This window comes from Anopheles coustani, chromosome 3, assembly GCF_943734705.1.
Source record: "Anopheles coustani chromosome 3, idAnoCousDA_361_x.2, whole genome shotgun sequence".
Lineage (NCBI taxonomy): Eukaryota > Metazoa > Arthropoda > Insecta > Diptera > Culicidae > Anopheles > Anopheles coustani.
The window spans coordinates 58,565,217-58,581,533 of NC_071288.1; the positions used below are offsets into that span (position 1 = coordinate 58,565,217).

Genomic DNA, 16,317 nt, shown 5'->3' on the forward strand with positions numbered 1-16,317 from the left:
CCTATAATTCACGGTTGACATTTTTACCTTGATACGGACCTTAAATCCGACACCGTTTTATAACGTATCATTGAAGTGCATGATGGTAATTTGGTGTTGGGTCGTTCCATGCGTAATTGTATTAATTCGCCACAACCAAAAGTGCTTATCCAAAAGTGCTCATTTGTGGTAAATCATGCAGAGCATAGCAAAACATCCAATCGAGATTTAAATAAAGAGGTAGTATAGGAAGTGAAATCAAAAAATGTGTTTCTATCTTTTCCTCCAAAAATACAATGATAGTCTATAGCAAATTTTTACTTTTAATAACACACACTTGCTACAGACGATAAAGAGCGGATTTTTTATCGTATTCGAAAATAATATCGTTTAGAAAAGAACAGTGCAAAAAACATGATGTATTGTATAAAAAAAAAGATAGATTTAATTTATCAAGGACGGATTTTGAAGAGCTTTGCATACGTAAACAAAGTTATTTGTGAATCTTTTCCTGGGAAATTTCTGTATGGACTAGAAACTTTTTGACCTACATTCGTTCTTATCTGAAATGGTTATTCACTTTGGCGTATCGCCGCACATTGACTACGATAACATGAGAAATATAAATATTATTCTATCTACTAACTACATTTGTCTACTTTTCATATCTCTATTGTTGGCCGCTAGACATTTCTAACGGTTTCTCTGAAAATCCCCTCAATGTTCCGCAACAAAAAACTCCTCATCCAAGTTCCCGTTTTGAAATGGGAAAGACGTAGTTCCGACACGAGGAATTGGTCCGGGCGGACTGTTCGGCACGAACATCAAATATGTCGAAAAGCATACACGTTCGGACCAACCGTTTCCCGATTCGGCCATTTTCGAACGAAATCCAAAGCTCTGAATTTCGAACAAACTTTCGAAAAGCTTAAAGAAAAACTTTCAAGCGAAGCTTGCAAAAAAAAAAACTTTCGAGTGAAGCTTGCAAAAAAAGGAGAAAAAATTATCTTTTTTCTACCTCCCCCGCACACGCTTTTTTTATTGCGTGGAGGCGGTGGAGGCAGATGTTACTTGTTGTCGTATTTATCCACAATCGTCCATTATCATTATCACTTACACTACTAACTAGTAGTCCACATTTTTCTGCAGCGTCGATTGGTGTTGTCTGTCTTCTGATGGTGTGTAGTACAAAGTTATTCAATTCTTGTGTTTGTCGTCCATCGCTCGGGTCGGTCGCTCGGGCTCGTTCGTTTGCTCCACCACACAGTTTTGCTGCAACCAGTTACCCACCAACCAAGTGCTGAAAGTTTTTATACATATTAAATTATTAGAGGATATTTATATTTGATCAGTCGCGAACCACGATCGTTGGTGTTCACACGCAGCATCCAAGACCGGTACGCCACCCTCGCAGTCGTCCTAGACCTATTTACAATCCGGTTTTAATTTAACAGAAAAATGAACTTCAACGAAAGGATGCGTCAATCGAAAGAAGAAAACCAGCAGCAAAAGAATTTGATGCCTGCAGCATCTAGTAAGTAAACCAGTGGTAATAAGTGTGATACGTGAAATAATCCGATGTGTTATGTGCGATATTTTATATCGAACGATATGCAGGACGTTTATTATCCGTAGTGTTCGGGACCGAGTGGTGGTCGATCCGTTGTGTTAAGCCCGGTCCAGACGCTCCGTTTTGCACGCCGTTTTAAGCTTGTGCAGGTTTAAGACGGAATGAAAACGTTGCTTTTTGTGCGACATTATGAACGAAATGCGACTCAGGATAATCAACTTCCGTCGTATTTTCATTGCGTTGGGTTTTGGTTGGTTATGCTAAACCTTTTTTGAGACACAATCAGTTTTAAATTAATTATGTTTTCTTTTTCAGCCTCTTCGTACAAGGCCCCTTCCCCGCGACGCAAGGTTATTTCACCCTATCCTTCCCATAAACCTTCCCCTTCCTCATCATCTAGTTCTTCTTCATCTATTCTGTTGTCTCTATTGGCGCACAAATCAGCAAGTGGCTCTGGTAAGAAACCGTACAAAATTAAATATATCATCTTATTTATTCATTTTACTTTCGTTTAATCTTTTTCAGCATCCTTCAACCACAGGATCGGAGCCGTCACTATTGTCCCACGTCCTTCGATGGTTAGCTCATGTAAGAAAATTATTATTTCACTACGTTACTCGAAAAATCTAACACTATTCTTTACATTTCCTCAGCAACTCCAATCACACGAACTTATTCCGGCCAGCGCGCGGTATCAACAACAGCTAGCTCGTGTAAGAAATTTATTATTTTAATACGCGCAACTCGAAAAAGCTAACACTATTCTTTACATTTCCTCAGCAACACCAATCACACGAACTTATTCCGGTCAGCGCCCGGTATCAACAACAGCTAGCTCGTGTAAGAAATTTATTATTTTAATTCGCGCAACTTGAAAAAGCTAACACTATTCTTTACATTTCCTCAGCAACTCCAATCACACGAACTTATTCCGGCCAGCGCCCGGTATCAACAACAGCTAGCTCGTGTAAGAAATTTATTATTTTAATACGCGCAACTCGAAAAAGCTAACACTATTCTTTACATTTCCTCAGCAACTCCAATCACACGAACTTATTCCGGCCAGCGTCCGGTATCAACAACTGCTAGCTCGTGTACGAAAATTATTATTTCACTACGCTACTCGAAACATCTAACACTATTCTTCTAACTTTTTTAGCATGCTCCATTCCACGTTTCATCGCCTTCTCTACCAGCCCTCGAGCGGCTCCCTCGACGACCAGCTCTGGTAAGAGTCCTTTCCTTCGCTCGTAACTGTTGCTATCCGGCCGCCAGGATCATCATGCATTCTCGTTCTGTCTAATTGACAATTGTTTTCAACAAAACGAGAAAGCATGATGATTCTGCCGGTCGGGTATGGTCATTTTGCTAACTTGTAACTATTGTAGGTACCAGCAATGCAGTGGTAGCAGACTTGACTCCAGGCCAGGAAGCAAATGTTCTGCCGAGCTCGTGTGAGTTTCAGTTGTTGATATATCTTAATATATATACTTTGCATATATATTGCAAAAACAAAAAATTATGTGCAAATCGGTAAGTGGGAAACTTGAAAAGGGAGTAAGTTCTTTTTTCAAGTGTCCCACTTACTTACCTTATCTGAACACTGTATACAAATATTTATGTTAATTTATTTGCATTATATAATATTTTCCCGAGAGTCTTGTAACACTTAGCTCAATTGATAATTAAAAAGTTATTATACTATTTTAGTTCCATTTGATTTTAAATTTAAATTCATTATTTTCCCATTTTAGCTGTTTCAGACCAACTTGCGGCGTCTGTTGAAGCCCTGACGATAGAGATGAAGCGCATTGCTGGTGCAGTCGAGAAAGAACATAGAGAGAACACGGAGCATCGGGAAAGGGTAGAGAAGGCGATTAGCCAAATCCGTAGGGACGTGATGCATGGCCGTACCGAGCTAGAGGTGTTAGTTGCAGCAAGCCGTCCGCGGGAGGGCATCGTGCCAGCCAACTTTAGTTTTAGGACTTTAGATAGTAAGGATGAATTAGACAAGTTAGAATTAAGATTGGGTAATGATTTAGAATTTAAGGATAGTTTAGTTTCACACTTAAGTATTCAAATAAGTAAGGTAGGAGTAAATAGTCGGTTACACGAGGCGATAGATCTAGTTTTTAATAAGATTTTTTTTGTATATATTAATTGGCTAGGTAGGAATAGTAAGATAGGTTTAAGTAAATATAGTAATATTTTGGATTTATTATGTAGGTTAGGTGGTAATAAGCATGTGAGTGTTCAAGAAAGTTATTTAAAATATTTTCTTAGAAATAAGTTTAGGCATGCTAAGGAACGTGTTCACATACCCGAAGGAACTACAACTTCTTGGCACGAAAAATAAAAAGAAAAAAGTTGAACTTGTACCATAATTCTGCTATTTGTTTTATTCATTTTTTATTGACTATTCCACGACTGTGTGGAATAAAGGCACGAATAAATTACCTTCGTCCTCCATCTTTATGCTAACAAACTTACATCTAATTTCATTAAACGATAAAGTAAGTGTAGAGCTATTACTGGTGTTGCAATAGCCTTTATAAATATAAATGTATCTCGAATCAAAAGGTTCTGTAAAAAACTCTTCTGTTCGGTCAAGTTTTTGGCCAGTAATTTTAAGTCCACTTTGGTCCACGATGGCTGATATAAATTTAATAATTTCGCCGTGTTTTGATAGAAACCAGCAATTCTTTGGGTCATTTTTTAAAACCAAACCTGGCCTTACGCAGGCTGTGACCCGGCTACCACTTATCTTTAGTTTAGGTTTTTTAATTTCGAACGCCCTGGAATTTTCTTGTCGAAACTTCTCTAATTCCGATAACCTATTGATAGCTTGCTCCAAGGTTTTATGCCCGCTTCATATCAAGCGCCTCAGGTGGTATAATTTGTTTTCAAATGGGTACGTCGAAAACGTTGACAGTGGTCCGAAACGTTCACATTCCTCCAGGAGGTGTGGAAGGTTGTGAACATTACTAGTCATCATCTGTTGGCCGTAGACGCTAGGGAACTCTTGAATGAATCGTTCAAGCAGCTCCCCAGCGATGGGCCAGTATGCTCTAAACGCCGATGAGGACAACAAAGATACAGCACAAAAATATTTCATAAAATGATTGTACTGATGTACGTCAATGTTGTCCCTCAACACAACAATGCTGGCGTAATGGAGGAATGACGCGTACTCCGATCCTTTTCAGAACTGGGAGTAGTTCACGGATCGCAGCTTTCGGTGAATTTCTACTGGCAGATTGATGCGGGCTAGGTCCTCCGTTATATTCCTTCTCTGATCCTGGGACCACTGCCGACTGATGGTACCCTTCTTCCATCCTTCCAGTAAGCGCTTTGTAACTCCCAAGTCGATCAAATGAAGGCGATCGCCAACAACGACATCCTTAATAATATCGAAATTTCGAATTTGCAACAGCGATGTCTGCTGTTTGCAATGCTCGGGGTACGCGTTGTTTCGGAACCCTTCGTCGGTCCGTTTTTCTGCCCCCACGCCGGTAAACACCACCTTGTGATGTTGGGCCACATAGCGCCCTTTTATGGTGCATTTCTGGCAGCTGGAGTAGCCGTTATGGCCAACTACACCTGAGAACAAGATGTAAAATCCTTTATAAAACACCGAGATTTACCCTTTATAAAACACCGAGCTACAGTATTGGCAATGATAGCGCGCAGCCTCACCACAACCCGCTTTCCATCGATGCTTAATCCGTGCTCGAGAAGCTTGTTGATTTCGTCGCACATGGGCCCCAAATACTCGTTCACGTTTAGTGGTCGGTCCGCAAAAAATAGCAGCCGTCATGACCGGTGCTTCTGGCATCTCGTGTATATTGAACAAAATTGGCCAAAATTGCATATTGCTGCTATTATGCAATGGCAGCCCATCGATAGAAAAATTCAGCGATATTTCGCTGAGACGAAGTTTCTTAGAGCTGCAACCATAAATCGTAAAATTTTTAGCATTCACCCAAAGTTTATACCTTTCAAATATGTTACTTACCGAAAATAGCTGTACAGCGATTTTCCGATTCCGTTGTACCAGAACCGCCCGCCGCTAATTTCAACTATCTCCGTCGATGGGCTGTCAGGGGTTCCGAGCAGCGTCTGGGCAGTTTTCGGAACTTTGGCGCCCGTTTTGAGGAAAAGCCTCAAAATCATGTTTACCGAATGGGTTGACTGGTTAGTGGACAATGCCCAATACCTCAGTCCCATTAACAAAGGCAAAACATCGATACAATCAAAGTTTTTCTCGTCTTCGTTCTCATTATCGTCATCGGAAAAAGGTTCGGAAAGTTGGACCTCGACGTCAAGCTCCGGACGAAGTTCCTCTTGTTCCGAAGATCCAGAATGCGCTTCTGGCTCGCTTGATGAAATGGCTGTAGAGCCAGAGGAACCCGCCCCAGCTTGCAGCAGCTTTTCCCGAGCCATAGACCGACGATACAGCGCACCAGTTGTCCGCAAACGTTTCAACTCTTGCGGCATTTTCTTCACGATTTTTTGTCTTGCACACTTTATCTCACAGGAAAGCACTTTGAAAAATTGATCACGCGTGACTTGCTGATCACACTTTCAACACGAGACTGAAGTCTGTATGGATGCAAATTATTGTGACGCTCGATCGTAATTGATCAATGGTAATTGATCAATGGCGCTCTCTGCCAAAGGTCAAAGCTCCTGTGTTTGTGAGATCCGTCGGAAGAAGATCAGCAGGTGCAAATCGAACGAGATACACGTGCTTATCAAAATCGTTCGATTGATAGTTTCTAAGTGTGCATGAGAATTATCGTTTCTAAAGGCTGATTCGCACGTCGGCAAGTGCAAGTGGCAAGTAAGCAGGCTAGTGGCAAGTAGCTGTTCGCACTGCAGGCAAGTACTTGCCGGTAACTTGCTCACTCACACAATAACAAATAAACTTTAATTTACCATTATTTCATCATCAATAAATGAGAAAATCGATCAACGATACGATCAAATAATATTTCTCGAACATTAGTCGAAAATTATCCTAAACAAATCACGAAAATGAAACAGTTTTTGTTTGACAACTTGTAATTACACGAGTTGTCAACCAATACATCCAGCTACTTGCCCGAAAAATAGACTCGGTTCTATTCCAGTGGCAAGTAGCTACTTGCCACTTGCCACTTGCTAGCTCCTGATTCGCACGGGGTAGGTACCCGGCAACTTGCCACTTGCACTTGCCACTTGCCGACGTGCGAATCAGCCTTAATGGTAAATGTGCCTTTCCCTTCTCCTGCAGAGGTCTCTGAACGAGATGATGGGATCTTTGCATACTAAATTACAAATGATGGAGACAGAATTGTTACTGATGAAGTCCAAAAGAAAATTTGGCACATGGTCATTGAAAAATGGCACCGAGGCTTCTCCGACTGCCTCGATCCCTATGACATAATGATTCCAGTGACATAATGACATAATGCATAATGACCCAGAGCGCTGAAAAAGTACAGCACCTTCCGCATAACATTTGCATAAAAAATAGACAAATTTTAATCGGTGATAAGAAAAACGTTAAACAATCTAATTGAATGAAGTAAATTTTATTGTAAATTTACATCTTTAATGCACTTTAGAAAAATATTCTGACGGCCAGTAAGCCGGCCTTACGGTCGTTGGCCGAAACTTTAGCTGTAGTTGACAAAACCAATCGTGTAAAGATGTTTTTCAGTTGTTGTGAGCCATTCATGACTAAATGCTACTCCGGTTGGACTTTAAAATGTTATAATGGGTCCTACGATGCTTTTTGCGTATGATTTACTGTGGCCAGGTAAGTAAAAACAACAGAATTGCACTCTTTATGATGTTTTCTGTACGGAATAAGTTGCTTAATTCGTGATAGGAAGAACAGCGGCTTTGGGCAAATTTTTCTCCCTGGTTTTCAGCAATGGTATGGCGTTCTATGGGAGTAAAGGGACAATATTTTAAATATACTGTAACAAGCTTCAAAAGCAACAAGTACCAGATTTTTTTACCACTTGTCGCCGTCTGGCTTTAAATATTCTTTGGTCACGTGGTCCGCGATAAAGGTAGATGTTTTAACACACAATCAAACGTAGCGGGTTTAATGTTTTGGCTACGGTGGCTTCAATTCAAATGATGAAGTTATCAAACTTGTCCTAAATTTAAAGAAATGCTACTCTTTATTTTGCTTTTAACGGAAAGTTGCTAGCGTTTTCCGTTTTTGCATAAAAGTCGTCAAAATTTGTCTATTTTTTTAAATGCAAACATTAGTTACATTGCACTTCAACCCTCCACAAATTATGTGTATTACTACCGAGAAAGCCCAGGATGAGACCTAACAGTAGGGCGGAAATGCCTTGAGAATCAAATTTTCGCGTGCGTGATACCACAATAATGAATAAAATAAATGCGTTTATTTGGTTACCTATTTTTGGCTAAATTAAAAAATTTGCGATTTCTAAGGATATTCTTGGTTTAAAAAACTTTTGGTAAGAGGTATCCGCTTGAAATAATGTTGTCGTTAATTTCTAATGATAAACAAAGTTTTTAAATGTTTTGAAAAAAGTTTTAGCTCGGATGGCACCAAGGGGAATCAACACGGCGCTAAGAGGCGCCAGGAGGCGCCAACGGTCGAGAGAAATGTGCGACGAGATGGAAAGTAATAAGCAATACTTAACGATTTATTCAAAAATAAAATCGGAGATTTCTGAGCCAATTCTTGGTTTAAAAAGCTTTTGGTAAGTAATTTCTAATGATAAAAAAGTTTTGAATTTTTTTGTAAAAATCGTTTGCTCTGGTGGCGTCAACGGGATTCGATTCGGCGCCGGCAGGGGTAAATGGTCGAGGAGGTGTGCGACGAGTTGGGGAGGTGAGCGAGCGCAGGTGCGAAACAAAACGGTATATGAAGTTGATGGACTCGAGACGCATGAAGGTTTGTGTCGCGGGGTGCGGAACGAGCGAGAAATCGAATCGGGATTTCGAACTCCTGTACATCCAATCTGGGGGAAAGAGAAAAAGCATATTCGAACAGTCCGAAAGCGCCAAAACTTGGACTTGGGTGGTTGTCTTGGGTTCTTCGAAAAAACCGGAAAAACTAGATGAAAGTAATCTGTCGCTGATTAGTTGTGCGGGACGATATCACCAGGTATTTTCTATTTGCCATATCTTTAGCATCTATCGCATGAAAATGACTGTTGCGACAGCCCATTGAAATAAGTTAGATATTGAATGTGGCTTTGTAGAGCGGCCATGCCACAGTTGTCGTGCTGTTGTCGTTATGAAGCGCAAACTATTACCAGAAATACGGCGCATGTTAGTTTCTTGATGCACTCTTGGAATTATAAGGTGGAAAATACTGTAATTCACAGAGATCACACAAAATTTCCTCACCACAATAGCGGCTGATAAGCATCGAGAGCTTTACGATTTTTCCCTAATTGTAGTGAACTTTTAAAGAACGCAGAAAGATGATTCGCGTTCGAAATGGCCGAAACACGAAAATCGTTTCATACTAGACATTGATCATACAATTGATTCCATTGCATTTTCTATTACCGTCGCAAGATCCATTGAAACTCTGATGTACTGTTTACTGTGTTCTTTCATTATAAATGAAGTAGAAATAGAATACTCACACCTGTTTGTCAAATGAAAACAATTTATCTCAATATTATGCTGTGCTTGACCAATTCGCTCATGGAAGTTTGAATTTTGTTTTCATAAAAACCGGGAGAATGTTTTGGCATACGCTATGTACGTAATGATTTGGTTTTCTCGCATATAATCCCCTGTCTACTACATTTTTCTTTAGGTATTCAGAATAGATGTTGTCTAAGCCAACGCATGGTCAGGTGTCTTCTGACAAGCAATGTTCAGAGCAAGAAATCAATGAACTCGTTATATGCTACATCGCTGTGCCTTTTCATTCACGATACTGCTATGATCTGGAATACAAAATCTTGGGCGGAAATTAGACGCTACACCCAAATTTCAAAAATAGCATCACTAGAGCGCAAGAGCAGAGAGTGAAAAGAGTATGCATGCACATTTCAAAACATTCACCCTAGCTCCGTCACAAGTGAAACTGAAAAGTTTGCCCGCAATGATGTTCACGATCACATCTGCTCTCTACACCACGCTCAGTTGGATCTATACCTCGCTCGCGATCTGATGTTTCCACATAGTGTTCGCCTATCGCCTCAGATTAAACCCATATCCGGTACGGTAGTGAATTGTGAGAAACCAGGCAGCGTTCCGATCCAGGTGTCTTTAATTTGTGCTAAAACTGAAGCCGGTGTATCACCGGAAATGTAGTTCTGCGACAATTGTCTTTGATTTTCGAGACGATCGTCTGAACGGGCCGCGCGTAGCTGCGTTCGATGTGTCGTACCAACTACGTTGTGTAAAATTCGAGTGATTTATAAATTTAGAATATCATCAGCTCGGTGCGGCCACCGGAGCTACTAACGCGATCGCATCCGCAGCCGCAGCACAGCAGGCGTCATTTTCCGCCTCGTAAAAACAGGGCCTCTCGGCGAGATGGTTAAATGTGAAAGCGATACCAACCTCCTGAACACGACGACGGTGACGACGGCATACCATGAGGAAAAATCGATCGTGTGCAACGGAGATGAAAAGGCTAGTCACGGGGAATTCTCGACGGCGTGACTGAACCAACCACACCCGGAAAATCCTACTCTCAGAGAAAATTTTCGCAACATGGAAGTGCAACGCCGCTGTTAAGTGTATGTTCGTGCCACTTATGCCTGACCCTCAAATTGGCACGGGTTTCCATTGCACAGCAAACGCTCTGCAAAGGTATTCCCTACTAAAACTGCACAACAGTCGCCACTCGAATATATTTGTGTACACATTGTGTATATAGTGCCTTCGATACTATCTTGAGCAAGTGATCAGTTCAACACTAACGAAACTGTTTTATTGTTTTTTTCTTTTCAACCTGTAATGCAAATCGCATGTTAATTTGCAACTTTTATGTATGACTATGTATGTCAGTGTAATTTCGCAAAAAACTGACAATATTAAGTTGTGTGTTACAATTCAAAGAAAGTCAAAGTTGTGTATTGCAATCCACAGAAAGTGAATCAATCTTCCATAGAAGTAGTTAAACTGATCTCAACTCAACTCGACTACGGGGTCGGCGAAAAAATTTTCACTCCCAAAATTACATTCGTTGCTAAATCAACACAACTCAAGTGAGTATAATCTTATTGCATTAAATATTATTTCAGATAAGTATAATCTAACACGAATTTGTTTTCAATTCATTGAAATATTGAGGAAAAAAATGAAATATTGAGGAAACTACATAAACCGAAACTCTAATCCATTGTACCATCAGGTAGAATGAAGCAGTATACATCCCTTAAAACGTTTAGTTTCGTAGTTATAAACCATTCAAGAAATTTAGGTGAAATTTTCATAGTTTGCGCTATAACTTCAGTTCTATCACAAAAAATTACACTTACATTTTTTTAATTAAAATTTAAGTGTGACTAAGTCAAGGATAACATGAACAACCGCCGCGTAAATAATTATTTAATCAGTGCTTAAAATCTGTGACTGTGTAAGGTTTATTTAAAGCCATAAAATTAACGTTAGATTTATTGAACATATTTTATACAATTATGCATTTTTTTATTACAAAAATCGGTAAAAGATAATGATCGTTTGCTTTACTACTACCTTCATTATTATCGTGGGATTGAATCTGTATGGTACCCATTACGAATATGCTGACGTTACATACACCAAATAAGTCCAGTAAGCCTTAGGACGAAGAAATAACAAATGAAGGAGAAATTAATCATATTTATCAGGTAAATATTATAACATTGTTTGGAAATCAGCATTTTAAGGTTTTATAGGTTTAGCAAAACGATTATTTTAATTACAACCGTATTTTAACAAATGTGTTATTTGGATATGATTAAACAATGTAGGTGTAGGATCTACGTATGGTGTAACAATAACAAACCCATCTACCCCATAAAAGACACCAAAAACCCTGGTTGAGGGATTAAAGACCGCTCTTTCGTCACACAGCCCACAATCACATAAATAAATCTAACCCGTTCATGCTGTCGCAAGACGCAGTTCCCGGAGTGAGAAAACACTGGGGGATTGCCTAGCAAATAGCGGTTACTCGGTGTGGTTTTTTTTTCGGCGTGTTCTTATCGCCAAAATGCCAATCACAGTGACGCGTTACGTTATCCAAAGCGAAGGCTTAACGCCGAACATACCAAACAAAGTGCGCAAGAGTGCGCTCTCCCTCAAGGTCCGCTGACAAGCGTGTCAGTATGGCATTATTGGATGTGGTAATGCTCTTTGGGTGGATAAACTCATTTGATGTGAGCATTTTGAAGCAAATTTGCATTTTCGAAGCAAATTTTAAGATCAACAAGTTCTCAATCATTTCATTTTGTATCGCCATCATATTTTACTGTACAATTTGGGAGAAAAATTGCTAGATCTGTCTTTTTCCGGAACAATGTCTACCCAAAGGCATTCTACATCAAAAACCGAGCGGGTCAGTATCTAGAGGTATTCCATTTGTGTCCCCACGGGCATACCACCAATCGCGGAAAATTACCATCGAAGAAATCAAAGATGGGGTTACATGTGCCGTACAGCTATAAATAGTGCCTTTGCTATTCTACCAGAACGAAAGCATCCAACACGAAACACGATCACCTGTTGGCTTGCTTTGGCTGGTACGCTGATGGTATGTTAATTGCTTTTTTTTGGCAATTTTGGACATTAGTCCACACGGCTAAAGTATATCTAGTGAAGGGTCGAGAGAAATGGGAAATGCTTGAACTTCTTGCTCGATCCACGAAACTGGATCCACGGGAACAGGAATACGGGCATCACCAGTGAACCATGCGTTTATCAGACCAGTAAATGTCAAAATAGTGTACTCAACTCGCTTCAACTCAAAAACAGCGACAAACCATCAATCAAGCTTTTTCCCTGCTCTGTAAAACTGTTTCATGGTAAGAAGGGCGACAAGACGGAAGCCTAGATATGTCTGGCAGGAATAACCCCGCCCAGAGTAAAAGAAATGAACGCATATGAGCATTATAAACTGTTTTAAATTTATTCAAACGACATCAACCCAGACAGGTTCAGCGTCTCGTTTAGAATCTGGGAAGTCGCGTCGTTGTCTGATTGTTGGGTTTCTCTCGCTATGCGTGCGTTTATTTTGGTACCGATTCGCGTGCAACGCAATGAAATTTGTCCTTCAAATAAATACCGCTCTTCATAACACGACCGTGTTGTTAATTCTTATCTGATGGTTGGTTTGATCTTGCTGTCTCTCACAGATACGAAATCACACGGCCTGCACTACAATGCTGTCGCAAGGTCGGTTCCTCCGTAGTGAATGCAGAAGATCGTCGTGCAGAGAATAAGTGAATCACACTCATCGCATCATTGTCAATAAAGAACGAACCACCGAGCAAACGGGCAAAGCAACAATGGCGTCGACTAAAAAATCTAGCGGAAACATTCACAAAATCCGTGAGTTTGAGCTGGATAAGGTGGTCCTCTCGGATGAGTTCGATATTTTACAGATAGTGGGCGAAGGATGGTTCGGAAAAATACTCCTCGTCGAGCATCGGGCCACCGATACGGAGATGGTTTTGAAGCTCCTTCCGAAGCCATTCGTATCGCTGACGGACTTCTACAAGGAGTTTCATTTTAGTCTCTTATTGGGACAGCACAAGAATATCGTTACCACGTACGATGTAGCCTTTGAAACGGCAGGGTTCTATGTTTTCACCCAGGAATATGCACCGCTAGGTAAGTCGATTCATCAACACAAAGGAAGATTGCTCTCTTGTCTGCGTTTTACCATACCTAAGAAATTGTTCATAAAACAGCTACATTAAATCAGTGATACTAATTTGTAAATTGATTTCGATAACTGCAAAAGTTGTCAGTTTTTTTCCATTAAAAATATTCTAAAATTTGCTTTTAAATCCAATAATGCTCGATCTATTCTGAAAAATTATCCACACATTCATTCAGTATAACTATTCTGCAAACGTCATTGTAACCCCTTTTTTCTCTTAATATTTCTAGGAGACCTGACCTCAAATGTCTCCGACAGTGGAATTGGAGAACTGCACACAAAACGTGTAGCTCGGCAGCTGGCTTCTGCTATTGATTATATTCACCAAAAGTAAGTTTACTCAAGCCTAAACTGGACCGGATTTGAAATAACGTGACATTATGGCATTTTTTCCACAGAGAACTCATTCACAGGGATATCAAATTAGACAACGTGTTAGTGTTTCGGTCGGATTTCGCACGAATAAAGCTATGTGACTTCGGTGAATCGCGCAAGCTAGGTGAAGAGGTACTGAGGCGCAACGAATGGCTACCGTACAGTCCTCCAGAAGTGTTACTTGTCAAAACGGATGACAAATACAAGTAAGAAGTATGGTGCAGAGTTGCATGGTGGACCTTTTTGGATAACTTTCTACGTTTTTCGTGTCCCTCCACAGGACTGATACGGCCCACGATGTGTGGCAGTTTGGCATCGTTTGCTTTGTGTGTCTCACTGGATGCCTACCCTGGCAGAAAGCATCCGCAGATGATCCCCGTTTCAACCGGTACCAACAGTGGCACCAGGCAACGCTTACCTTTCCGATGAAACGATGCCCGAAGCTGTTCAAGCTGCTATCCGCACGGGCGTGCAAGCTGTTCAAGAAGTTTCTCGACCCCCGCTCCGAACGGCGCCTGAAGACACTGAGCGATCTGCAAAAGTACCTGGACGATCGGTGGCTGGCCAAATCTGCCGAGAAAGAGATGGCCGAAAATGAACCGGACGAGCTGTGTCCCTCGATGTACTCCTTCCACAGCAGTGTCGAAGAGAAGAATAAGCTGCTCGGTACGTTGGCCCAGTGTGGCATCGAGACTACGGTTGACCGGGCAGCAAAGAAGAATCGCATCCGAGATTGGATTCAGTCGTCGGTGATTGCTGAAGAGGAGGAGGAGGACGATTCCGGAACCGCAACACCCACCTCAAACGTATCGCGAACGGCCGTACCAGGCCACGTGTCGTCGGTAGCGGCTTTAGAGCGAGCGGAGAAAAAGATCAACTCCACCGTCAAGGAAGCGTCACAGAAGCATATTGATCCACGCACAGGAAACATTCAAATCGGTCCGAGCGAGATGGGATCGGTGAACGCGAAAGACGGCAATAACAACAGCACGCCGAACATCAATGGACATCCGGCATCCTCGACCAACACCGGAAAGCATAGTCTCCTCAGGGCCACGCAAGGGCTTGTGAAGGTGGCATTTAACTCGGCGGCTGCTGTCACGGTGCCAGAAGTCACCCGAAACGGGTCGTTCGGCAAGCGCGGAACTGTGAAGGATAGTGGGTACGGTAGTTCAAACGGTGGCACAAAGACCGCCACACCGAGCAGCAGGAAAATCGCGCGATCCCCAACACTACCGAAACGGTCCACCTTCATTCGATCGGAGAGCAATCCCTACGAGGAACCGGAATCGGCTGACGATCGTGATAGTCAGAGCTTGGAGTTCGACGAGCTGGAAACCGATAGGGGATCAAACGGCTTCCTTAATACGCCAGTGGAAAAGCGAGTACAGGAGAAAAAACCAGAGAGTGCCTACGATAAGATCTTCTTCCGAAGAAAGTGAACCACGCTGCGGTTTTTAGCTGATCGCGGGAGATCGAGAATCAGCATACTTTATGTGGTTTTAACAGCACCGTGCACCGTGAGTTCGTTTTATCTTTTCGATATAGCAACAGCAAACAGCACAGTTTTAAGAAACTACTGCACGTCTCTCAAATGCCGTTTCGGTGATCATTACGGTTCAATCGATCGCGGCCAGCATGTGAGCTATCCATATCAATATGAAGGAATTAACAAAAAAACCAAGTGGACCATCACTGCAATGAATACATCATTTTTTTCTTATTTTTTGAGAAATAAACCAAAGCGTTTGGTGTTACTTTATGTTTAACGCAGTATAGTATAAAAGATTTGTTGAACCAACCTGGTTTGACAAGAAGTGTTGAACCAAGCTGGTTTGAACAACTACTGAATTGATGACACTGGCAGCACTGCATGTGTCAAATGACCGGAACTGTTGAATAAAGAATTTCATTCCTGTGTGTATAGTGGAATCGGTCGCACGTGTTCCTTGTTTCCCGATCCGAAATTAGACCATATACCTCTAATTCTAACAGGTTATGGGCCCAGGCCACGCGGTGTGTATTAAGTGTTGTTAATCTTTCGGGCGAAGTTTTTTTTAAAAGTGAAATTAGTCGCAGTCAGAAAAACAAAAAATACAATGGATCTCTCTAAAGTGAGTGTTGTTCGATTGAATAATCGGAACTACCGAGCGTGGGCGTTCAAGGTAAAAATGGTGATGATGCGGGAGGGAACGTGGAAATACGTTGACCCGGGTGTCGCGCCGGCACCGGTAACTTCCGATTGGACGGAAGGGGATTCGAAGGCGCGAGCTACCATCGCTTTGTTGGTTGAGGACAACCAACATAACCTCATACTGGATAAAACAAGCGCCAAATCCACGTGGGATGCCCTGAAGGCTCACCACCATAAAGCTACATTAACTGGAAAAGTGGCACTTCTAAAGGAAATATGCAGCGCAAATTTCGTTGAAGGAGAGAGTATGGAGAATTTCCTCTACAGCATGGAGGAATTGTATTCTCGTCTCGAGAATGCTGGAGAAAAATTGTCACCATACATGCA

At 41.5% G+C, this 16,317-nt stretch overlaps 1 protein-coding gene across 1 annotated transcript; it reads left to right on the forward strand.

The window, feature by feature from the left end:
- Positions 1-13,044: 13,044 nt before the first annotated feature.
- Positions 13,045-15,292, forward strand: LOC131258913 (serine/threonine-protein kinase meng-po). Its single transcript, XM_058260308.1, has 4 exons — positions 13,045-13,369; positions 13,652-13,751; positions 13,820-14,002; positions 14,077-15,292. The coding sequence occupies exons 1-4, from the start codon at positions 13,045-13,047 to the stop codon at positions 15,236-15,238; spliced, it is 1,770 nt and encodes a 589-aa protein (XP_058116291.1). The 3' UTR covers positions 15,239-15,292.
- The last annotated feature ends 1,025 nt before the right edge of the window (positions 15,293-16,317 follow it).

Excerpts from the sequence above, each read along its gene's own strand:
- LOC131258913 (XM_058260308.1), top strand. The coding sequence starts at position 13,045 with ATGGCGTCGACTAAAAAATCTAGCGGAAACATTCACAAAATCCGTGAG. Across the intron at positions 13,370-13,651 it reads CCAGGAATATGCACCGCTAG|GAGACCTGACCTCAAATGTC; the intron begins GTAAGTCGATTC and ends TAATATTTCTAG. Across the intron at positions 13,752-13,819 it reads ATTGATTATATTCACCAAAA|AGAACTCATTCACAGGGATA; the intron begins GTAAGTTTACTC and ends TTTTTTCCACAG.